Source organism: Oncorhynchus masou, chromosome 4 (assembly GCF_036934945.1).
Source record: "Oncorhynchus masou masou isolate Uvic2021 chromosome 4, UVic_Omas_1.1, whole genome shotgun sequence".
Lineage (NCBI taxonomy): Eukaryota > Metazoa > Chordata > Actinopteri > Salmoniformes > Salmonidae > Oncorhynchus > Oncorhynchus masou.
The window spans coordinates 9,978,900-10,004,951 of record NC_088215.1 but is presented as its reverse complement, the minus strand read 5'-3'; the positions used below and the strand labels follow the sequence as shown (position 1 = coordinate 10,004,951).

General features: G+C 43.4%; 1 protein-coding gene across 4 annotated transcripts in view; it reads left to right on the top strand.

Annotated features, from left to right (window-relative positions):
- Nucleotides 1-201: 201 nt before the first annotated feature.
- The window catches only part of LOC135523433 (trafficking kinesin-binding protein 1-like), a 40,106-nt gene continuing 14,255 nt past the window's right edge, over nucleotides 202-26,052 (top strand). For 3 of the 4 annotated variants that reach the window (XM_064950104.1, XM_064950128.1, XM_064950119.1), the window contains exons 1-4: nucleotides 202-285; nucleotides 2,321-2,475; nucleotides 13,130-13,470; nucleotides 13,912-14,103. In XM_064950104.1, coding sequence (XP_064806176.1) covers nucleotides 13,410-13,470; nucleotides 13,912-14,103 — 253 coding nt within the window. In that variant the 5' untranslated portion in view covers nucleotides 202-285; nucleotides 2,321-2,475; nucleotides 13,130-13,409. Of the gene's footprint in view, nucleotides 286-2,320; nucleotides 2,476-13,129; nucleotides 13,471-13,911; nucleotides 14,104-24,086; nucleotides 24,473-26,052 lie in introns of those variants that run through there. The other variant, XM_064950110.1, reaches the window with a different exon arrangement.

The following is a 26,052-nucleotide window of genomic DNA, read 5'->3' as shown; positions in this document are numbered from 1 at the left end:
TTGTAATACATACAATTTCACTAAATATTTGTCAAATTTGCGCATGAATGCGGAATTGTTGTGGGTGTTCATTATGTCTGTTACTGTTCCTGGGGGCCACTGGTTCAAAGTATTCTAGCTAAACAAGGAGGTTACACGTGAAACTACATGTGCCATAATGCTTCGCTTCCAAGATGACCAAATACAGACGGACCCAGCGCTTTGACAGATCGAAGTCCGGAGGAAAAGTTCCTATCAAGTTTTGCCGACAAAACGACCTTGAAGAACTTGGGTAAAAGCAAATGCGTAAGTCTCTATAAACTTGTTAGCGTTTATCTCATCTCTGTTGATAGTTGTATTTTGGTATTTATCTCCTAAAGAAAGGAAAGAGTGACCAACTTGATGAAGCGATGTTTCCATAGGCTCACATAGGGTGGGATCAAATGGTAGGATCCCTCTGCCCCTTTTGTTGTCGGTGGAAATGCAAAACGCCTGTGCTCTTTGCCAATGTTCTCAAAAGAAACACTTTATTTACCTCAATGAAGTAGGACAAATGAACTCATTGTACACGACTGTCATCATTTTTCAGTTGCAGCATAGTGAATTAATTATCAGCAGAAAAGACGAAGAGAGATGTAACGTTAGCTGGTCAACTGGAAAATTGGCTGAGGCAGATCGGATCGTATCACGACAACAGTATCTACTCTTTGTTAGGCCTAATTGACAAATTAATCGCACCCATCCGGTTGCCGACAATGCAAGTCGATAATTAACGTTTCCTTTTTTACCCCAAACATGACATTTTTTTTAGTTCACATGTAATTGATTCATAGTGGACGACAAATCACAACGGGATATAGGCAGAGGGCAGATAAATATTGACTAGGATAGTCTATAAACAGGACTTGTCATGTTTCTGTTTGCCACATTGTTACTGTTTGCGACACCATTTTTGCAACAATGTTCCAAACAAACAGTAACGTTGGTCTTTGAAAATCCCCTGCCGGTGTAACTATAGTGGGCTACAATTTTATGGGTACAGTCCATGTGTCCTGTAGCGGTGCTTCCCTAACAGTCAATGTGGTCATGTGGCCATGTTTTGAAAAAAAACGTGTTTATCAAAATATGTGTTAATGACCCTATTCTATCATCGACTGCATTTTGATCTTGTTAAACAACGGATGTTGGTCCTTGGAACCATCCAACACCACATACTATACCAACCCTACATATTGATGGGTGTTTGCAATATACTATAGCACCTCGACACAGATACAATCAAGCAAGTCACTGTATGTCAGATCCAGTCACCTCACTCTTTCAACGTCATTGTCACTGTAGCCTAGGCTGACTGCATCCTGTTGTATTAGCTCGGGGACACAACAGGAGGTGGGGCTCTCACCGCAATTTTTGATGACTGAATAGAAATGCCCTTATATGGCAGCCCTTATTACTCAGAGCTGTAACTTAGAACATGCCTTTTCTAAGTCGTGATACTTTTCCATAAATAGCCTAACAGTTCATGACCAGACAACTGGTTTAGAGTCTGTGCCAAATAATGAAGTCTCTGTGTGTTCACAGATCTATGATGTATTCATGCATTTCATATTCAGTGCCTTCCTTTTATTGAGCATAGTCTGATGTTGCCCTACCATATGTCATCAGCATGGAGCCGAAGTGTCCTAGTTTTCCGGTTAGTTGAATTGTCAAACTACAATGGATAACTGTTTCTAAAAGCTATAAGCCAGATTTAGAGAGCAGTTTGGGACCAAACAACAGGAGTTTATCTGCTGACTGTTGGTTGCACGTCACTGGTTTGATTATGATCATATTTGAGCATAATTGATTGTTAATCAGTTATCTTCTACTTTTTAGAAAAACACATTCATTATAATAGCTGTAGGTAATAAATGTTGAACTGTAGCGTAATAAACTAGTGCCTGAGTAAGGCATTTGATTTGGCTAGTGTACGGCTGTGTGTAAAGCAGAAAGATGTCTGATCTGACTGACGCAAATGAATGGCTCTGACCAGAGCACCAGACTGAGCCAGATAGTATGACAGAGAGAGAGGGGAGAGGGAATTCCTTGCCTGCAGCTGCAATACGACAGCGCGTACAAGTGCTGACTCACAGACTGTTTTCCTCTCTCATTCTCTCACTCTCTTATTCTCTCTCTCTCTTATTCTCTCTCTCTCTTATTCTCTCTCTCTCTCTCTCTCTCTCTCTCTCACACACACACACAATCTCTTTTTCTGTCCCTCCCCCACCCCTCTCTCTCCATTATAACCCCACCTCCTCCCGCCTTCCCTCACTCCCCCTCTCTCTCTCTCCCTCTCAGCCAGGACACCAGACTGGATGAGGGCTAAAGGTAGCTGACAGGAGAAGCAGCAGCTGTAGAGGCCATTGGTTTTGACTCGGGCTCACTCACTCTCAAGGAGAGACTGTCCTAGCAACTGCACCTGCGTCCAATCAATGCAAGGATACTCCTAGCAGCACGGTAAGTAACTGTCATTTACAACAGTAAGTGTTATACTCAGTTAGTCAATAAAGCTAATAACCTAATGTCATCAGCATTATCCGCATGCCGTCTCTGTGTCTATGCTGCTGTAGTTAGCCTCTGACTCGGTTTGCGTTCGTTATCCCTGAGAGAGCCGGCACGGAGGACTTCTGGGTTTGTTCTTCTCCCCTCCCTGCAACTTTGTAATGTCAATACATTCGGGGCAGACTAAACAAATTGACTGCAAACTGGAGAAGTGTGTGTGTGTGTCTGTGTGTGTGTGTGTGTTTCAGAATGCGTTCAGTCGAATGAAAACATTTGCAAACATTGACCAGAAGCACAGTAAAGAGGTCGGTTATTTTGAAGATCATAAGAGATTCACTTCATAGCTGATGTATTGTGTCACCATGTGTGTATTGTTGGCCTTAGCTCGGTTGTGTAAGAAGCCCGTCAAAAGGCCTGTAGGCCTGTTGAACCACAGTACTTGCAAGATGGGGCTAACATATACTACGGTTCGATATTTCACTAACTGATGCTGTGGTTGTACTTTATCAACTGTTTAGATGTTATTATGATGGTATGGTTTATCTATCCTAATGTTGTGACTATGTTATTATAACGACATGAGTTAGCTAATGTTGTGACTATGTTATTATAACGACATGAGTTAGCTGATGTTGTGGCTTTGTTACTATAACGACTTGAGTTAGCTAATGTTGTGAGTATGTTATTATAACGACACGAGTTAGCTAATGTTGTGACTATGTTATTATAACGACACGAGTTAGCTAATGTTGTGAGTATGTTATTATAATGACACGAGTTAGCTAATGTTGTGAGTATGTTATTATAACGACACGAGTTAGCTAATGTTGTGAGTATGTTATTATAACAACACGAGTTAGCTAATGTTGTGACTATGTTATTATAGTGACATGAATTAGCTAATGTTGTGACTGTACAGTTGCATGTCACCTGTTCTCTTTCCTTTGAAGGCCTATATAGAAAATATTCTTTATATATTGTAGTGAAGGGAAATATGTGTCTGGTGTGTGAGAGGGCAAATGTCTGAAAGGATTTATAGCTTGCCTGGTGTGGTATGACTGACAAACAACTGAAGGAGCTTTTGGCCAGACAGAGCAGATGTGGATGGCAGCCATTGCAGAACATGAACATTGCAGTGCTGTGTGTGCGCAATTTGAATTGTATTTGTGTGTGGCCACTTTGGGTTGATTTATTGACCTGTGATAACTGTCTTGTGAGCTGGCAGAGTGGTTTCAGTCAGTAATACCGTCTTCCTGCTTAAAAAAAGGGCGAGAGAATGTAACACGGTGCAGTCGTCCAAGGTATTTGTGCAGAGGCAAGTTGACCTGAGTTGAATTGCATGTTGTGTTAAAGACTCTTTTAGCCACGTCGCCACCGCAGACCAAATGTGTGCATGATAAAGGAAACAGTGTGTGCATGATAAAGGATACAGTGTGTGCATGATAAAGGATACAGTGTCAGGATTTGGTCAGGGTTGTTCCGGGTTTTGGTCACTAGATGCCCCCATTGTGCTTTTTGACCTTATGTTTTTTCCCTTGTTCCCCATTATTATTTGCACCTGTGCCTCGTTTCCCCTGATTGTATTTAAACCCTTAGTTTCCCTCAGTTCTGTGCTCTGTGTTTGTATGTTAGCACCCAGCCCTAGTGTTCTGTGTATTCTTGTCGATTCCGGTGGATGCTCTTGTGGAATTCTGTTTTTGTTTTCGAGTATCTCTTGAGGCTTTTTGTGCTATTCCTACCACCTTTTGGATTTGCCATTTTTTGTATTGAAGGACTTCTCCTTTTTACTTTATTAAATACACCGTCTTAAGTACTGCTGTGTCTGCCTCATCTTCTGGGTTCTGCTGACTATTCGTGGCTCAGTTGGTTAAGTGACTGTTTCTCACTCCGGAGACCCAGGTTCGTAACCGGGTCCTGACATACAGTGTGTGCATGATAAAGGATACAGTGTGTGCATGATAAAGGATACAGTGTGTGCATGATAAAGGATGCAGTGTGTGCATGATAAAGGATGCAGTGTGTGCATGATAAAGGATACAGTGTGTGCATGATAAAGGATACAGTGTGTGCATGATAAAGGATACAGTGTGTGCATTGGCGACTCCCAACTACCCAAACCATCCGTGTACTCTCTTCAAATACAACCATCTGGCTACAATAGCAACTCTCTGTCTGTTAGCATATTAGAGGTAGAATGCCACTCTGTTAGGCTTGAACGGTCCTTACTTGTCTTCTTAATGCCGAGTTGTGAATGACATTACGTTTGATGAGAATTACCACTTGACAGACATAATGATGACAGTGTTCGACTCTCAATCCTTCAACCTCTCCTCACTTGTAGCTTTTGCTCACGGACTATCTTACAGGGTGTGCAGGCTTTTGCTGCAGCCATACACTTAAGTCAACTAATTCAACCGATCAAGGTCTTTGTGAGTAGTAGATTGGTCCGATCACAACAGCGGGTATGTGAGATCTGGGCTGGGACAAAAAATCCTGAACACCGTTTAGCACATTAGCTCTGTAGGAGCAGGGCTAGTGACCTCTGGTCTGCACAGAGAATCAGCTGAGACCGCGAGTGTGTTGGTATTTAGGTTTAGGTATTTAAGGCCACTTTCTATTCATACTGTAGTTGGAGTCCAGATATAGCTGCTCCAGTTGTCTGGGTGACTAGTGGGTTGTAAAAATAACCGGTGTCTGTCCAAGTAAAGGTCCTCTTGATACAGTGCAGTTCTCTCTCTCTGTCTGTCTCTCTCTCTCTTTCTCCCCCCCCTCTTTCTTTCTCCACTTTCCCATGCCCTATACCTGCCTCTGTATCATAGCTGTATTCATTAGCTTGTAACAAATCTTCTGGGCAGAGGTCATTTTAAAGATAGATGCTGGTGTCTGTGTAGTATCTCTCTCTAGCTTTCTTACGACTTCTCTCTCTCTCTCTCTCATCCACTCTCCTGTTTTGTCTTTCTCTCATACTATACCAAGTGTTTCCATTTGCTTTGTGGAGAGTTCTCTCAGCTCATATCCTGGCTTTTGTCATGACTCATGACAGGCTTGGGGATTTGCATTTTGCCTTGGTTTGTACCTGATCGAGGCCCGATCAGGTACAATAGTACCCGTGGCTTCATCTCTGTAGATCCAGAGGCTTCAACGTTTTTATCCAGACTTTGGTTTCGTCTGTACCATCCATATGATCTAAAGGAGCATAACAACAGATGGCATATAGACATCACATGAGTCATTCTCAAAGCATCCAAATAGTACGCATTGTTAGATAGGCAGAGCCACGAGAATAACTGAAATGTCACATTGGAAATGGACAAACGATGATCTTCGAAATGCTTTGTCGTACTCCTTTCCCCCTCTATTCCCGTGCCAGTTGAAACAATATACATTTAAGAGATGCCACACCTTTATCAGTGAGGTGGTTGATAGACTGGGTCTTTATGGGAAATAGTACAATGAGGAAGTTAATGGTTAACCAACCAGTGCTCCCAGTTAGAGTTAATGGTGACCGCAGGTTGCTTCATAGGAATGAGAGCTAAGTGTCTGTTAGAAGACCTATGTGGTGTCTGTTGGGATGGTACCTGTCAGTGGGTCTTCAAAGGGCCAAGGACATTCATTCCTTTATGTTTGTTATTTAGCAGACGCACTCATCCAGCACGACTTACAGTTGTGAGCTCATACATTTTCATATTTGTTCGTACGGGTCCCCCGTTGGAATCGAACCCACAACCCTGGCGTTGCAAGTGCCACGTGCCACCAACTGAGCCACACAGGACTATATGTCACGGCCGTCTGTTTCCAGGGTCGATGGCTTTGTCAGCGGTTTTGATCCGGTTAGCAATAGCAGGGGGAAGCTTCTTGCAGCCACGGCGGCTGCTGACTGGGGAAAATATTAGGCTTTGAGGGGATTGGGAGGAATTTGGAACATATGTCACATTCCTCGCCCTCTGAGAAGCTTGAATTTGTTTTATTCTGGACTCAGGAAACTGCGCTTACTTTAAAGGTCGACTCAGCGATATGACTGACGTACATGCAGAAAGTAAACAGCATAGTGGGCCAATTTCCGCAAACAACTGCGAGCGTTGAAGTATGAGGCTCAACTTCTCTGCTGTTTTGGTGCCCTGTCCACCACGCTTTAACAGCGCGACGCGAACCCGTGCACATGCTCAGATGCTGTGTGTGACTGTGTGAGAGCGAAGTCTTGCGTCTCACTTATCTCAACATCTGCGGCGCTACTCGGCGGCGACGTCATTTCGCTGAGTCTGCCTTTTTAAGTTGAGATATCGTTTAGTCGTAATTGCCTTGTGACTTGATGAATCAGGTTTGTGGGGAAGGCAGTTCAGCCATGGTGTGTGCAGAAAGTCTCGTAGGCATTATTTATTGTTTGGGGAGTGAACACTGTGTCTAGATACTCAACTGATACAACACAGCAAGCTTATCTCTGCACATGAGACAGTGGCTAAGGTCATCGCATTAGCTCAGCTGTTTGAAATGAGACTGTAGTAGCTACATGTCTCTACATACTCCTCACCGACTTCAACCCAAGTCTGGCTGCTTGGCTCCAGAGATGCGAATAGTATTTACATACTTACTCAGGCCTTTTAGTCCTCCTGAATCATAGGCCATCAACTATTTTAATAGTTAATTTCCTGCTTTTTATTAGTATAGCGTGTTGACTAATTCTTGTCTTTTCTCTGAGGTTTGGTGGGTTTTCAGTATCTTTCCGCAATTTAGTTTGAAGGCCTACCTAGTAGGAACTAATGTTACCTGTTCTATTTTGGGGGACCCCTCTCTATGGTCGTGTCTACACTTGACACTTTACATGCAACTTCTGCTATCAGAATACGAAGATCACATTGAAAAGACGGGACTAGATACATTGTGGTCTGATAACTCCAGGAGGTGGTCAGGGATGCATTTTGTGTGTGTGTGTGTGTGTGTGTGTGTGTGTGTGTGTGTGTGTGTGTGTGTGTGTGTGTGTGTGTGTGTGTGGGGGGGGTTTGCCTCAGTCCGGATTCAGTCAGGCTACCAAAAGCGTACACAGTGGGTGACGTCATCAGCACTCCGCTATGAGCCTCCAGAGAATGTGTGTTTTGGGACCGAGAGGCACATTTTCATTATAACGTCGGAGAAAATACATTCCTAGCGTGTGTGGAACATATTTATGGCCTCATAAATGCTATCCAGCTAGTTCATATTTAGAACAATTATTTTGTGTTTGGCTAGAGTTATGCTAACCCGTTTGCAATCCCTTTCATTTTGCTTGCTGGCTAGCTACAGAGGTTAGCCGGTTAGTTAGCTACGGTAGTTAGCTACTGCCATCAGTTGTTGTTGTGTTATTATCATATTTAGCCTATTCTATCATTTGCAGAATGCATACTGGCATTTTAGTATAGTGCGGAACAAAGGAATCCGGACACAATGTGCACATGGTGGACACATTTTTAACACCTCTTGGGGCTAGGGGGCAGAATTTTCACTTTTGGATAAATAGCGTGCCCAATTTCAACTTCCTGCTACTCATGCCAAGAATATAAGATATGCATATTATTCATAGATTTGGATAGAAAACACTCTGAAGTTTCTAAAACTGTTTGAATCATGTCTGTAAGTATAACAGAACTTATGTAGCAGGCAAAACCTCGAGGACTAACTGTTCAGATTTTTTTTTTGCCTCTGTTCCCTGACTTGTCATTGCCAAGGGATAACCTGATTTCAGTTCCTACCGCTTCCACTGGATGTCACCAGTCTTTGGAATTTGGTTAAGGTTATTCCTTTGTGCAATGAAGAAGTAGGCCAACTAGGAACTGGGTACACTTTTGTGAGTTGCGCAAGACGTGAAAAGTGGCGCTGGTTTGTTTTCATTCCTGTATTGAACACAGATTGCCCCATCTACAATTTGATCGATTATTAACGTTTAAAAATATCTAAGTCTATTACAAAAGTAGTTTGAAATATTTTGGCAAAGTTTATAGGCAACTTTTGAAATATTTTGTAGTGACGTTGCGTTTCTTGTAAGCTGTTTTTTTCTGGATCAAACACGCTTTATAAATGGACATTTTGGATATATATGGACGGAATTAATCGAACAAAAGGACCAATTGTGATGTTTATGGGACATGTTGGAGTGCCAACAAAAGAAGCTCGTCAAAGGTAATGCATGTTTTAAATTTTATTTCAGCGTTTTGTGTAGCGCCTGCAGGGTTGAAATATGCTAACCCTTTTGTTTACTGCTGGTGCAGATGGTGCAGGCTATCAGATAATAGTTTCTTATGCTTTCGCTGAAAAGCATTTAAAAAATCTGACATGTTGGCTGGATTCACAACGAGTGTAGCTTTAATTGAGTATCTTACATGTGTGATTTAATGAAAGTTTGAATTTGATAGTATTTCATTTGAATCTGGCGCTCTGCATTTTCCCTGGCAATTGGCCAGTTGAGACATTTGCGTCCCGCCTATCCCTAACTATGTAGGTGTAGACGCGTGATTGTTCGGAATTCCATGATCAGAATACAAAAACTACATTAACTGTCAAGTTTAGACACAGCCATATGGGAGCAACACTCCTATATGAGGCCACTATAATTAGCCTGAATCCCAATCATTAGAAACGCTCTAATCTCGTCACCCATAACTAAATCTTGTGTGCATGTTGGCCTGGTCAGCTCCTTGATTTAAGCCTATCAGGAGAGACCATATAGGCTGCTATCTCATGGTAGTGTTAAATAATGAAATGGAAGGTATCATTCAAGCACTAGTTTATCTATCTGCAGATCTCACACTAGTTTATCGAGGTGCAGATTTCGCTCTAGTGCAAAGGGTCTTGTAAATCTTGCCCAATTTGAGCTTTTCTCTGGTTTGTGGATAAAGTACAAGCTTCTATCTTGAAGTTGAATAATCACATACTTGCCATTTGAATGAAATCCCTACTGGCAGAGGCATCAGTTGGGCTTCGGCACATGACCAAACTGTTGCCCGGGCGACCATGGGTCCAGAGTCCTTGGCCCTCAGCCAATTAGAGGCGAGATTTGCGTTTGACAAGCTTTTCCCTCTCAGCCGGTTTGCAAATTCTGATTTGTTATTCAGTCTGGTGGTGACAGGCTAAATTGAGTGTGACCCATTCATCTCTTTCTTCCCTCTTTTCCTAAGTACCCTTCTCTCAAGGGCCCCTCTCCTCCCTCCTGTGCCCTCTCTCTCCAACTCAGTTTGCCCACTCTTTCCTACCCCCTCCCTTCCCACTTTCCTAAGTACTGTACCCTGGAAGTGTCCCTCCTCCCTCCTCAACCCTCACTGTCTCTTTTCTACCCCTCCCTCCCTCGCTTCTTTCTGTAGCACCCTCGTCTGCCCTTCCTTCCTCTCTCGTTCCTGTGTGACTCCACACACGTACACACCCCTTCTGAACGGCCAAAGAGCACCAAAGACGGGCTCTTCCAACCCGGCATTGACGAGTTCAACGTGAGTCCTCTGGAAGGTCAGTCAGCCTCAGAATGACATCCATTAGAGTTAGAGAGTTACACTTATACCTGACTTATTATTCCTTTACTTTTGGCACTGCTCATCTTGGATGAACGTGCCCTTTGCAACTATAACACATTAAGGTAACGTTTTAACTTCTCATTTACATTAAGTAGTTTGCGATCCTTGAAATTCAGATTGAAGTAACTTCCCTTGTTTGAGTTAAACCACGTAGCATACTGCTGTGCATTCCCACATTTCTCAAGAGCAACTTGTGTAGCCTACACGTGTTTGATTATATCCTTATGGATGTACTGTGCAGAACACATCCTCAGGGATGTTTTTGGCTTTGTCCTTAGTGGCCCAGCCTTCCGCACCCCACTGTGTGTTTGTCTAGGGAAATGGACAATTGTTTTCTCACAGCGCCTGTGGATTCTCTGGACTGTTAATTTGCTTGCTGATCTGGCGAGCGAGGGCCTGGTGGAGCCCAGGGTTGTACAGTGGGCACACTGGGCAGCGTAATAGGGTCTTTCCCTTGGCATTCTGCCTGGCCCAACGACAACCACACAAAGAAAGAGACAGGGGGAGATGGCCAATAACCATGCCCACTGGTGATCCCCTCTAAATGGGATTACAAGACTGCGCTTGGCGGGGTAGATAATAGACCCGAAATGTGACGACAATACAATGCCTGCCAACTTGGCCTCGGCAGCATGTAAATATGACAGATAAAGAGATGATGTGTGTGTGTGTGTGTGTGTGCATGGGCACACTCCATTTGTTTTGTGTGTGAGACTGTGCTGCAGGTTAGTTGAGTGCCATTAACAAAATGCCAATTGATTCCCCTCAATATCTTTTTATTTGTCCTTTAAGGCGTGGTAGTAAGACATTTATAATTGTATAATAACATGATATTTTGGACTGCATCCACACACCCTCATTTTGCATCCTAGTGCAAACACAAGTGCCACTTTTCATTCTAGTCAGTAGGCACAACATGCTACAGGACTACCAGACGTTATGCGTCCTGGTGGTGGGGGTGGATACAGTAAAAGCCAGACCTAGAGTATGTATACGACCCTGCTGCTCCCTCTGACAGTTGTAAGTGGAGTGACCAGAGCAATACACTCAGTTAATTAAGGGGGTTGGCGAGGGGGGAGGAAGGAGGAGAGATTGTCATTCTCATCTGTCTCTTGAGTGGGTGTGGGCAAGCTGCGCACAGCTGAGTGTGTGTGTGTGTGTGTGTGTGTGTGTGTGTGTGCGCGTGTGTCACATGTTTTGTCTACCCACATGGACGGTCAGTGCTTTGTTAACCCAATGGTCCTCATATAATATGTCCTTGACTCAGACTGCAATGCATAGCTAATGTATTGTATGATATCCACTGGCCTTGATACTGCCGAGGTCTGATGTATCCAAACATGAACAACCGAAATATGACAAAACTGGATGTGACAATTGTTTCAAGTCCCAACAATAAACTAAGGCTACTTTGCTGCCCATTGTTAGAATGTCACCCCCCCCCCCCCCCCTAATTTTCTCTTTGGCTTTGGATTACGACACTAGCCAGGCTATTCAGTTACAGAACGATGGCCCGCAGCATTTCCTGGCGGACATGCAGGTGAATGTGATATGGCTTATGAAGAGGGACATCATTCTGTAACTGAATAGGCTGGCTAGTGACGTAATTCAAAGAGGAAATGAGGCGAGGCATAATAAAAGTACTGTACATCCCAACTAGGACCGTGTGCTAAGGCTAGCTGTTTCTCTTTGCTTTCGTAAACAGAAAGAATGAGCATTTACTCGAATACAGGTTGCAGCTAGCCTTAGCACACGGTCCTAGTTGGAATGTACAGCACTTTTACTATGCCTCGTAAAGCTTTGTTTAGTAACTGTGTTGGTTTAAATGTCATAAGGTGGTGTGTTGCGCTCCGGGTTGTAACGTGATCTGTGTGTAGCTAGGGTAACTAGCTTTCTGACCCTAAAATCTCTGGGGAAAGGCCAAGAAGCCTAGTGAGACAATTGGAGCAGGCATGACACACTGTACGTGGCTTTAAAAAGATGAAGATACTTGTAAAGTTGTAGTTCAAGTATCTGAAGTAAAAAAATGTTTTTTTAAAAACTTGACCTATATCTGTATGTCTTTTCACCAGGCTGTTATAGAAAACGAGAGCATCATTTCAGTATCTCACCTGGAAAAACTTGTGAAATACATTTCAGTAAAGGGACGAGAGTTTTCTTGATACGTTCATATTTGATGGCATTCCCATGTTCAAAACGTAAAACGGCATTTAATGTTATGCCATTCCGTACTAAAACGTAAAATACTATGATGATGATGATGAATTAAAGATAGTCGGCTTGAATGAATCTTTCTAACCAGGTTTCCGTCCAACCTTTTTATGCGAGTGAAGTACATGTCGGATAAAAAAACAAACAATGTAATGACAAGACTGATGGAAACAGAAAATGTTTCAGTAAACTTTCCAAAAATAAACTAGACAAGGTGGGATCTTTTTGTGTCTGCAAAATTAATTATGCGAGAAATGTCGTTTGAAGCGCTTTTATGCAAATATTGATATAATAACCACAATGTCAAAGTAAATTTGGAGTCACACATGGAGTTTATTAGGCTACAGATTAAACAAGGCATAATGAACTTCACAGGGTGGTGAAAGTGAAAAGCAATGAGCTTTCCAATAAATATCAAGAGTCTCATTCTGGTGACATGATCATCAATGCTTGACTGCCGTTTGACAAATAAAAATAATCCATTTAATTACCCTTTTGTCGTAGATATAGTACCAGCGCCCTGTGCGGTGTTGGCTAGAGTGAAGGTGCCAATACCAGAGTTGCCACATTCGCTATTTAACGCAATTTTGTTTAGTGATAAACCCATCAATAGAGTTGAAAATGCGATGGAACCTCATTTAACTTGTATTTTTATTCAGTACATGGGAACTGAACTGCAAAATGTATTTTGATGTGCATTACGTCATCACACACTTATCATCTGCAACAAGTCAATTTGATGGAAACACATCTTTGCTGGGAACATGTTTTCATGCAGATTTTAGAATATTCACATGAAAATCTGTCACAAATTGGATGGAAACCTAGCAACACTCACACTTTTTTTTTCACTCTCCCTCTCTCAGACCAGCCCTGGTACCAGATGTGCGATCAGCCTGCTGTTTCTCCCTGATCCACCAGGGGGCCTCAGTCCCTCACAGGGACCAGCCCTGAGTCTCCACCCTCAGCCTGAACACCCCGGCCCCAGTCAATCTGTCCCACTCTCATCCCTCTCCTCCTCATCTCTTCTTCTGGCCCTCACATTCCCCACTGGACCCCTTGTCGACCCTCTCCCTTTATGGGGGGCAGGGGGAGGCGTCTGGGGGCCTCGATGCAGAGACCCTGCCCCTATATGAGGGCCTTAAAATGGAGTGCGACCTCCTGGAAAGAGTGGATAGGGGAAGCCATGATGTGTCCACCCTCACAGGTAGGTCACAGTTAATGAATGTAGTAGACGGTTTATAAGGGATTGGATAATGGGTTCACTTTCATGTTGGACAGCACTTGTTAGAAGCTAGTGGGGAGATGGGTCTCTTAGAAGCATTGCAGGGGACATTAGATTGGACTATCATCCTGCATCCAGGAACTGTGTTCAATTACATGTTTTTAATGTAATGCATTAAAAACAGGTCGCAGTTGCAAATGAGAACTTGTTCTCAACTAGCCTACCTGGTTAAATAAAGGTGAAATAAATTTTAAAAAATGTGGTGAGTGGGAACTGTGTCATCCAATCAGTGCCTCAGGGGGGCAGCAGAGACTTGTATATTTCAGAGCGCTCAATCCAATGTGATGAATGCTGTCTTTTTGTTCTCCCATATCTCCCCTGCCACACCCTCATACACCTCCCTCCCTCCATTTCCACGGTCAGAACTTTGTTCAGGTGGCGACAGTGAGGTGGAGATAGTGAGCCTGCTGTCTGAGGGACTGCCTAACTACACTCTGCGGGCGGACTGCATGTTTGGCTACGACCACGACGACTGGCTCCACACCCCTCTGCTGCCCCCGGAGGTCGCCCTGGGACTCACACACGATCAGATAGAAGAGACGCTCAAGTACTTCTGTAAGTCCACCACTCTGTCCACGCTAGGCATCGAACACAGGAGAAGACTCTGGTACTAGTGTGCCAAATGTACTGCACCTGTTTTACTAGTTAATCACCTCACCAACTTAGATTGGTGGGAATCAACTTCTCATGTGGTGCAGCCGCTGGCTTGAGTTTTAGGCGGTCCGGTAGGGTGTCCCAGCAAAATAAATAGTGGGGGTACTTCTTACCGGTAGAACATGAGCCTATTCAAATAAAATGTCAAGAAAACTGTAGGCTATATTACACCATTATTCATCGTTACCACATGTCAGAGGCATGAAATATTTGCGGATGGACTTGAAAATGTCTGGAATAGCCTACGCTCCAAATTGCGATGTGATTTGACGAAAACACAGACATTTTTCCAAGGCAGTCATGAGTGGCTGACACCGAGACGCACGTGGACAGTAGTGGACGCTTAAATTCAGGCTAATGACAAACGCCAAATGTTATTATACTTTTTTGGTGTTTCTTGTAACAGATGTTTCTTCCAATTCACCACTGTTTGGAGGCTGGAAATATGTTACCAGTGGATAAATGTTCACAGGTAGCCTAGAAAAGCAGTCCTTTGAAGCAGGGCTGGATTAATGCAGGGGCTTACCAGGGCGGAAGCCCCTGGGCCCAGGACCATGGTTGGCCCAAGAGGCAAAACAAAAAATGTATTTCAAAAATTAAAATATATACAGTGCATTCGGAAAGTATTCAGACCACATCCCCTTTCCACATTTTGTAACATTACAGCCTTATTAAAAAATATATATCATCAATCCACACACAATACACACAATATCTCATAATGACAAAGCGTAAAAAGGTTGTTTGAAATTCCCGCAAATTTATAAAAAATAAAAAACATTTTACCTTATTTACGTAAGTATTCTTCAGACCCTTTGCGACGAGACTCAAAATAGAGCTCAGGTGCATCCTGTTTCCATTTATCATCCTTGAGATGTTTCTTCAACTTGATTGGAGTCCACCTGTGGTAAATTCAATTGATTGGCCATGATTTGGAAAGGCACAAGGTCTTGACAGTGCATGTCAGAGCAAAAATCAAGCCATGAGGTCAAAGGAATTGTCAGTAGAGCTCAGAGACAGGATTGTGTCGAGGCACAGATCTGGGGAAGTGTACCAAAAAATGTCTGCAGCATTAAAGGTCACTAAAACACAGTGACCTCCATCATTCTTAAATGGAAGAAGTTTGGAACCACCAGGACTCTAACTAGAGCTGGCCACCCAGCAAAACTGAGCAATCAGGGGAGAAGGACCTTGGTCAGGCAGGTGATGAACGGCAAACGTACCAGGTTTCCTCCAGAAGTGACATCTCTACGGTGAAGCATGGGGGTGGCAGCATCATGCTGTGGGGGTGTTTTTCAGCAGCAGGGACTCGAAGACTAGTCAGAACCGAGGGAAAGATGAACGGAGCAAAGTACAGAGAGATCCTTGATGAAAACCTACTCCAGAGTGCTCAGGACCTCAGACTGGGGCGAAGGTTCACCTTCCAACAGGACAACAACCCTAAGCACACAGCCAAGACAATGCAGGATTGGCTTCGGGACAGGTCTCTGAATGTCCTTCAGTGGCCCAGCCAGAGCCCAGACTTGAACTCGATAGAACATCTCTGGAGAGACCTGAAAATGGCTGTGCAGCGACCCTCCCCATCCAACCTGACAGAGCCTGAGAGAATCTACAGAGAAGAATGGGAGAAACTCCCCAAATACAGGTGTGCCAAGCTTGTAGCGTCATTCCCAAGATTCAAGGCTGTAATCGCTACCAACAAAGTACTGAGTAAAGGGAACACCTACTCATTCAAGGGTTTTTCTTTATTTTTACTATTTTATACATTGTAGAATAATAACCAAAAACAAATCAAAATATATTTTATATTTGAGATTCTTCAAAGTAGCCACCCTTTTCCTTGATGACAGCTTTGCACACTCTTGGCATTCTCTCATCCAGCTTCACCTGGAATGCTTTTCCAACAGTCATGAAGGAGTTCCCACATATGCCGAGCACTTGTTGGCTGCTTTTCTTTCACTCTGAGGTCCAACTCATCCCAAACCATCTCAATTTGTTTGAGGTCGGGGGATTGTGGAGGCCAGGTCATCTGATGCAGCACTCCATCACTCTCCTTCTTGGTAAAATAGCCCTTACACAGCCTGGAGGTGTGTTGGGTCATTGTCCTGTTGAAAAACAAATGAGAGTCCCAATAAGCCCAAATCAAATGTGATGGTGTATCGCTGTGGTAGCCATGCTGGTTAAGTGTGCCTTGAATACTAAGTAAATCACAGACAGTGTCACCAGCAAAGCACCCCCACACCATAACACCACCTCCTTCATGCTTTACGATGGGAAATACACATGCAGAGATCATGAATTCACCCACACTGCGTCTCACAAAGACACGGCGGTTGGAACAAAAAATCTCCAATTTGAACAATAGACCAAAGGACACATTTCCACCGGTCTAATGTCCATTGCTCTTGTTTCTTCTTCTTATTGGTGTCCTTTAGTAGTGGTTTCTTTGCAGCAGTTCGACCATGAAGGCCTGATTCTCACAGTCTCAGTCTCCTTTGAACATTTGATGTTGAGATGTGTCTGTTACTTGAACTCCTTGAAGCATTTATTTGGGCTGCAATTTCTGAGGATGGTAACTCTAATGAACTTATCCTCTGCAGCAGAGGTAACTCAGGGTCTTTCGTTGCTGTGGCGGTCCTCATGAGAGCCGATTTCATCACAGTGCTTGATGGTTTTTGTGACTGCACTTGAAGAAACTTTCAAAGTTCTTGAAATGTTCTATATTGACTGACCTTTATGTCTTAATGTAATGATGCTGTCATTTCTCTTTGCTTATTTGAGCTGTTCTTGCCATAATATGGACTTGGTATTTTACCAAATAGGGCTATCTTCTGTATACCACCCCTACCTTGTCACAACACAACTGATTGGCTCAAACGCATTAAGAAGGAAAGAAATTCCACAAATTAACTTTAAGGCGGCACCTCTGTTAATTGAAATGCATTCCAGGTGACTACCTCATGAAGCTGGTTGAGAGAATGCCAAGACTGTAAAACTGTCATCAAGGCAAAGGGTGGCTATTTGAAGAATCTGAAATATGAAATAGATTTTGATTTGTTTAACACTTTTTATGGTTACTATATGATTCCATATGTGCTATTTCATAGTTTTGATGTCTTCACTATTATTCTACAATGTATAAAATAGGGAAAAAAAGAAAAACCCTTGAATGAGTAGGTGTTGTAAAACTTTTGACCGGTAAGTGTACGTTTGCAAAAAAATCTGAAAATATGTTTTTGATTTGTCATTATTGGGTATTGTGTGTTGATTGATAAGTGGATTTTTTTTTAAATAAATAATTTTAGAATAAGGCTGTAACATAACAAAATGTGGAAAAAGTCAAGGGGTCTGAATACTTTCCGAATGCACTGTATATCTTTTTGTTTTTACTGCAACCGCCAACCACAGGAGGACTCAGGAGCCCGCTGTCAATGAGTGTAGACAGCCTGCTGCTGCTCTGCTAATTGTCAGATGTGGGGAGGAGAAGGAGGTAGGGGGCCCACGTGGGTAACAGGGGGGCCCTGTCTTGATTGGTTAACTGCTTAATCAACTTTTTTTTTAAACTGCATAATAAATCAATGTTACTGGACAATTGTGTGAGTCAGGTGCTGGGCCCAGCCCCGTTGGAAGCACAAGAGGCAAACCATTTTTTTACAATGTGCCTTGGCATAGATTTTACAAGTGGACCTAAACCAAGCCAGAAAAATGCACCCGACACCATAACATACTGTTTAGTTTTTATGCCTCGTAAAAAAAATACAAAATAGTCCCGTGGCTTTATGATTTCTTCCTCCAGCCCAGCTTTGAAGTCATTGTTTGACAATCAGATCAAAACATCATGACTGGTTGTGTTTATGCCACAATAAAAGGTCGTACATTTTTCAAGTTAAATTACAAATCTTTATGACTAGGCCTACAAAGATCATTTTACATTGATTTGGATTCTATATTTAATTCTATGTTTATGTTTATATTTTTTGGGGGACGGAGGTCCTGTACCGGGAAGATATTAGTTCTACTTTCAGCCCTTACTGTAACGACGTTCTTCGTTTGTCGAAAGAGAGTCGGACCGAAATGCAGCGTGTTGGTTACTCATGTTCTTTAATGAAACAAATAACAGAACTATACATGAAATAACGAATAAATACAAAAACAACAAACGGAACGTGAAACCTATTACAGCCTATCTGGTGAACACTACACAGAGACAGGAACAATCACCCACCAAATACAAAGTGAAAACCAGGCTACCTAAATACGGTTCCCAATCAGAGACAACGAGAATCACCTGACTCTGATTGAGAACCGCCTCAGGCAGCCAAACCTACGTAACACACACCCCTAATCAGCTACAATCCCAATAACTAAAAAACCCCACTAAGCATTACAACAAACAATAAACCCATGTCACACCCTGCTCTGATCAACTAATTAACTAAAACACAAAATACTAAGACCAAGGTGTGACACTTACGGGAACTGATGCTTAAAAATACTCAACTTGATGTACTGTACCTGCGCCATTCAGCACCAGGGCTACCTACTCCCAAAGCTATTGCATGTACCTCTGTGGAGGCGTCTCTTATATTTCAGGGTTGAGAACATGCTGTCCTCTATCTAGTGTCCTAACCTGGTAAAATGAAGTCAATACACGACCTAGGTTGAATATGCACTGAATGCCGCAGGGCTATTCCTGTAGGGCTGAAACACTTCTGTTTTGCGTCCTCTCTTTCTAATTAGGGACTAATTCAGACCTGGGACAACAGGTGAATGCAATTAACTACCAAGTTGAAAAAAAAAAAAAAAAATGTTTCGGCACTCCAGGCCCGGAATTGAACAGCCCACTAGTGTTTTATCGTCAATGTTTTAGCATACAGCAATTCCATCTTAAAGTCCTACTGTGAATTGACCCCTCACATATGCTTTGGAATTGGTCAATGGAAACTTGTACACAGATTACACATATCCTTTAATCACTAGGCTTTATAGTACAACTATGGTGGGATAATCTCTCTCTCTATTGCCATTATCAGGTCATCCATATGGTGTGGATCTGAAGAGCTTGTGGTCTGACTCCTTGCCTGTGAGACAAACACAATTGGAAGAAATAAGACATCTCAACACAGTGTAATGCATTAGTAGTGTCCACAAGTGAAGACATTGATTGTGAATGTAGCAATATGTCCCGCAATAATATATCTGATATTGTACCAATTTATCCTGGTGTGTTTAAGTCACACTTGAAAGCACACTCATAATAGAATCACACAGGAGCGGTGACTAAATGATTGGAGTTAGATGGGGTGGAATGGGTCCAAAGGGCTTGGTTGGCGGCACGTTGCCAACAGGAAGTACCGTATATAACAACCATGGTAAACTCCTGCTAGTTTATCAAGAAACTCTAAATCTGAGGTGAACATTCTTCCTATCGGTCTGACGCAGAATCCCGAGTTAAGGTCTGTCTGAAGATGATATCTGTTTCAATTGTCCTTTCAACAAAGTGTTTTCGCTTGACTCCCCTACGTAGATGTGGAAAAACAAATCTAATGAGATTTGTGAATGTTTTTGCAACAATATTGTGATTGTTTTAATGGGGTAATGTTATAGAGGTAAATGCTCAAATATGAGCTGGAGACAGATATGGGTGAAATTGATCATAGTCACAAGATTGTCTGATTCTATGGAGAAACAATTGATTCGGTACATGGAAGCCTGCATACTGTATCCCTCAATCTAACGTAACAAACACTGAGTTTACCCAAATCCAACACTGAACATGAACATGCTGCCGACTGTTACAATGCTACTCCACTTGTCACAATCACCTTAACGGGACACTATAATATCAGAATCTCCATTTATCAGTACAGTACAATAGTACACACATGTATGTATGGTCTGTTTAGTAGAGGAGCTAACAGAAGCTCCTCCCCTCCTCCCTCTGGTGACTTTAGGGGAGGTGTCATATCCTCTAGCCACATCCCTTCCCTTGATGCTTGGGGCCACAGATGCCAAATGCCAATAAACCGATTAGCCTCTTAGCTGTAATCAGTTTCCTTCTGCACCTCCAGTTCTGAACTGACTTTAACAGTAGCCTTTCACAAAGGGCTTGGCCCCGAGCACTGACTGCTCTCCAGACGTCGCGGCGACACTGACCGTACTCTCGTCACTGTGTAGGACTTGGTCGTCTTAGCCACCCACCAGTAGTGCATATTTGAAAGATATCTTTGTGAGCATAGTCGAGAGCAGAGAGGTGTAAGAAAGGTGACAGGTTTGAACGCGCAGAGATTGGGTTTGCTATGTGTATTTGTGGCCTTTGGTGTAATCTTTAGAGAGACGTCCCGAAGAGGTTATTAAAGTCGGAGGTCTCAAATAGAGACGGACGTTTAAGATTGGTTGAACATTTTGGCCAGGTTTTACCTCAATGGGACAGCCTGGTGACATAAAGGTTGAATAAATAAAAATATACGTTGCCATGCATTTGCAAAACAAAACAAGTGGGCGGCGGCTAAACAGGCGAAATGCCAGTCTTGTCTGACATTATGATATCATCAAAGATGGCATTTTCTTGTATCTGATGCGGTCTATGTTATTAGGAAAGCATACAGAGCTTGAGTTGGGCACAGCGACCGGATTTCACGTGTTGACATTCGTTTCACATTGGCACAGAAGTCTGAATTGGTGTTAACCTTAAGTGTTAGTTGATCATTTTCAACTTCTGACCTCATCAGTGCAGTACTAGGGTTGCCAGGTTTCCATAGGATTGCATGGTTAACTCCCCCATTAGGCAGGATAGGCTATACCGTCCTTTCACTAAAGTAGAGTTGGGACGATACCAGTATTGCAATATTTAAAAACCTGCTGTATGTAAAATATTGTGCTATAGCTTGGAAAATAAATACATGTGACTCTGGATGACATCATAATGATGTTTGTTTCCAACATTAGGACTGTTTTCCTAAATAAGTTAAATCCACTCTGTGTTTTGTTTCCTTGCCAAGATACTAGATACTTACGAGTATCATGAGACTGCTTTTGTCCCGGTCCTACACTCAAGCCAATCGTGACTAGGGGTACGTTGCCATGTTGGTTCCCATAGGATTGAATGTAAGACAGGATAGACTACTCTCCTTCACTCAAGCCAATCGTAACTGGGGGTACACTGCCAGGCATACTAGGGTTGCCAGATTCCAATAAGATAGTGAGAATAATCCCCCATAAAGCAGGATAGACTATTCTCCTTTCATTCAAGGTGATTGTAACTGGGGGTACAGTGCCAGGGATAATAGGGTTGCCAGATTCCAATAAGATAGTGAGAATAATCCCCCATAAAGCAGGAAAGACTACTCTCCTTTCATTCAAGGTGATCGTAACTGGGGGTACAGTGCCAGGGATACTAGGGTTGCCAGATTTCAATAAAATAGTGAGAATAATCCCCCATAAGGCAGGATAGGCTGTACCCTCCTTTCACTCTGTCTTCTTTGCAGAGCACAGGTCAGACTGGTACACAGCCAGTCAGCCGACACACAGCTGTGCCTTAAAGCTGGTCCCGTGTTGACATTAGCTTCTTAGCACGCACGTAACCTCTGTACACCTCTTATTTGGTTGTCCTTCTTCTGGCAATCTACCGTGGTGCACACCTGTTCGGATCTAAATCTGTTCCCTCCCCCTGCTTTTGCTCTCTGTGCCATCTGTGGGTTGACCCATTCACTGCGTCTCTCACTTTCTACCCTCCTCTAGCTGTCTCCTTTTATAGCAATTCAGTGTGTTTCTCTTACTCCCTTTTCTCTGTTATTTCCTGCTCTTTCATGCACCTTCTGTCTCCTGACTTCTTTTTTCCCCTCCCTTTTCCCCCCGCCTCTCTCTCCATCTCTGTCATCCTTTTTAAACGATTCAACTTCATTCCAGTTACAGACGTATTAGGAAGTAGTCCTTTGTGTCTGTCTCTGTTGCGTTGAAATACCGGTTCAGCTTACAGTCTTAACATAACTGGCAGGGATATGGGTGGGTGCCCATGGAAGTAAAGGGAGCTAACCCCTATGACAAACAACCCAGTCTCTGGATGCGTCTGACATGGCATCCTATTCCCTGTGTAGTGCACTACTTTTGACCCGGGCTCTGTTCAAAAGTAGGGCACTAGACAGGGAGTAGGGGGGGGGGGATTTCAGATGCAACCTTTGTGTTTTGCCGTTGCGCTGGACAGCTGACCACTTCAAAGAGCGGAACGGGACTGATTCCACTCTTCATATGTCGCTGTTGATCAATGAGTATCTAGCTATGTGATCACTTCGTAGTGTACTTTACACTGGCTCATTCGCTCTTTATCTGATCAGTGATACGGAGCTTACGGTGTTGTTTTGCTCTGACTGTGATTCCACGTAAACCATAGGCGCCCATAAAACGATTTGGCCATTGACCTCTAAGGGGTGTGTTCTTTCCATTGGTTGATTGCAAGGAGGTGATATCAGTGCAAAGCGGTTTCTTGTGTCAATATTGATTAGGAACTTGTGTTTTTGTCCATATCTGCGGAGGCAGAACGGATTTGTCCTTGAATTAGTGTAGCAGCTCTTGGTAACACTTTACTTGATCCTTCCACTGTTATTAGCATGATATTACATAAGTGACATCATTTTATGTCAATATAAGATTGTCAGGTTGCTTGCAGTGCTATTTGTATGCACACTAACAATGGCTAGGCTGGGGTGGAGTGTGTGGGGGGTCTCGGATGGTTGAGGGGCAGCACTTGGGGAACTGTGTGTGTGTGTGTGTGTGGGGTGGATGGGGGGGGGGAGTGGTGGCTGATGGATCGCTGGTTCAGGTCCCCATTTTTGTAAAGAGAGGAAGGAAAAGAGAAGGGGGAGAAGGTGAAAATTGTGTCCCAGCCGCCCCTTGCCTGCTGCACTCGACCAGAAGGAAGCTGTCTGCGGGTGAAACATTTATGAAGGGGAGGTTAATATTTGATTTGGAGAGGACACTTGCGTGCCAGGGTAGCAACAGGGGGGGGGGGGAGGAGCACTGGGTGGATGAAGTGATGATGATGATGGTGGTGAAGGCTAGACTTCAGGGGTGTGTTTTTCTCTATACTAAGTTGTTATATGTCAATAAAGCATACCTGGCATATATCTGATATATTGTTTTGACACGTATCAGTTGATGTGAAATAAGCATCCTTTGTACTTTGGGATATCTTTATTTGAACTCCGTCAATACAGACCATTAATTGGAAAACATGAACACAATGGGCATCTCTCCAGTTTGTACGTTTGCAGTTCATGTGTATACATTCATCAAGTGTATTTGCATTGAGAATTGAGGAACTTATTGTGTTTGCATTATTTTACTGTGCATGTGAGGATTGTGCAGTGCTAATACACTAAAGAGTAAATCGAGAGGCCCTGCTGAAAACCCAGCTTGAAATCAATTCATATATCACTTTCCCTCTCAGACACCTCCCCTCTCTCCACACAAACAGCAACAGTCTACACAAACATCAACAGTCGATTTACAATCCCAGTCTGTGTGTACAGTGTCGGTGTTGCATTCCTCTCCCTCTGGAAGGGGGTGTGGCTCAGTCTGCACCAATATTATGTGTGCAGGGAGACAACAGTCATGGCCTTAGCTGGAACGTACCATCTTACTCTGCTTCACGGGGGTGCAGGGACTAAGTGCATTCTCTTGCGAAACCAGATTATAATTGGAATTGAGTTTTATATTAAAGCCTTTCATTTCTATATGTATAGTTCTTAGGCAAAGTTAGGTATGATCTATTTTAGCTTTTATGCGTTGTTTTGGTCTCAAGCTACCTCCGACACCCCTCCTCCTCTTTCTGTGCTCCCACAGTCCAGTGTGGCCAGGTTGATATAAACAGGAGGGTAACGACAGATGGACCTCCCAGTCAGAGGGATTACGTATTAATACTAAGGACAGCTCAGTCTCCTCTCACACACGTAACACACGCCCACACAGTCACAGGGACACACGGAGGAGGATACTGTTTTGGACACGCAACAGAGCATCGGTTTATTGGGACGGGCGTAGAGCTGAAGCAAGGAACAGAAGAACAAGAATAAATAGAGAAATATAACAGAAGGAGGGATGGAAGAGGGCTTCTGTCCGGTCACCATGGAGGTGTGGAGCTCCTCTGCTTCCGAGGAGGAGGAGGAAGAGAAGGAGAGTGGCCACGGGAGCCAGGAGGAGGAGGAAGAAGAGGAGGTGGAGGAGGGAGGAAAGCCACACAGCAAAGAGAGTCTGTGCAGGGAACTGATGCAAGGTGAGGGAGTAAAGGGAGGATGAGAGACGGACAGAGAGAAGAGAGGGACTGAGAGAGGAGCAAGGATCGAGGGAGCAATGGAGGAGGTTGAGAGGGGGGGGGAGAAGGGAGTTGCAGGCGATCAGGGTGATTCTGCAGCCATACATCTGTCTTGTTGGCAGCGTTGCTGCGCTGTAAACACACTGTCGAGTCTGTGCAGCTTACAGTCAAGCTAAGTGAGTGATGGTATGGCTGGGAAGGTGCTTATGCATGGATTCGTTGTTGTATGAATGGTTCGTTCTGCTGTGATTTCATTCACGTACGGTAACACGTGGATAGGTTATTGACTGGCTGCACACGCGTGTATATGAATATCCGAAAGCCTGATCTTTGTCTCTACTTTTTGAGTCCTTGAAGTCACACATGCCAAGTGTATAACTTACCTCCAGTGAACACGGGCTGCCAGGTATACTGAGCTTGCAGTTCTCCCCATTGAGTGTGAAGGTCACTGAGCCACAGTGTGTGTTCTTAGCAGCAGTTTGTGTGTTTTCCGTCAGCAGCTGCGGTGTTTTCTGTGGTGTATTGTCTCTGTGCCTTTTGAGTGTCATTGACTTTGGGCTGCAGTAGACAGACTGGCCGGAAAATGTTTGTGTGGACTTTTAGGACTCAATATGAAGGTCAAAAACATGGAGATACTGGCTACCCACTGGGCACAGATGTCAGTTCAACATCTAGTTTTGATTTGCCTTTGGTTGAGTTGTTAACTAACGTGAATTCAACGTGAAATGAAAATGACGACATTTCACGTTATTGGATTTATGTTAAAGGTTGGGTGTCTAAATGCCCTTACGCTGATGACTTTTTGCAAATCCAATTCATTTTCCACGTTGATTCAATGCCATCACATAGATTTGTTTGTGGTTGGAATTGCGTGAAAAAATGTTGACTCAACCAGTTTTTGCCCAGTGGGTATGTTCTCGTACTGTCCATTTGCCCTGATGAGAACGATGTTTTGTAAAGGTGGGATCTATCACATCATCTTAACTACATTGAATTAAGAAATTTAACCGACCCCTCATGTTTGAATTGGGTAATTGTCCATAATTGTTTCAGTGGGCATTTAATAGAATTTTCAATTCAAACCCTAAATTGGTGAAATGATAAGCTGGTCCCAACCATGCTGTTTTGTTATGGTCCTTCAATGTGGCAGGTATCATGATTACTCCCTAGATTCACATCCTAGTTAATTGTCTTCACTCAGTACCTCTAGCAATACTCCATATGCTGGGTTACAGTATAATATACACTCAGTGAGTGGCCTGTTTATTAGGTACACCCCCCCATTCACGAAAATGGAGTCACGTGGCCGGGGCTTGCTATATAAAGCAGGCATCAAGACATTCAGTTACTGTTCGATTGAATGTTAGAATGGGCAAAACGAGTGACCTAAGCCACTTTGAGCGTGGTATGATCGTCGGTGCCAGGCGCGCCGGTTCCAGTATCTTGGAACACACAACTCGTCGGTCCTTGTCGGGGATGGGCTATTGCAGCAGACGACCACATCAGGTTCCATTCCGTTCAGGTAAAAACAAGAAGACCTC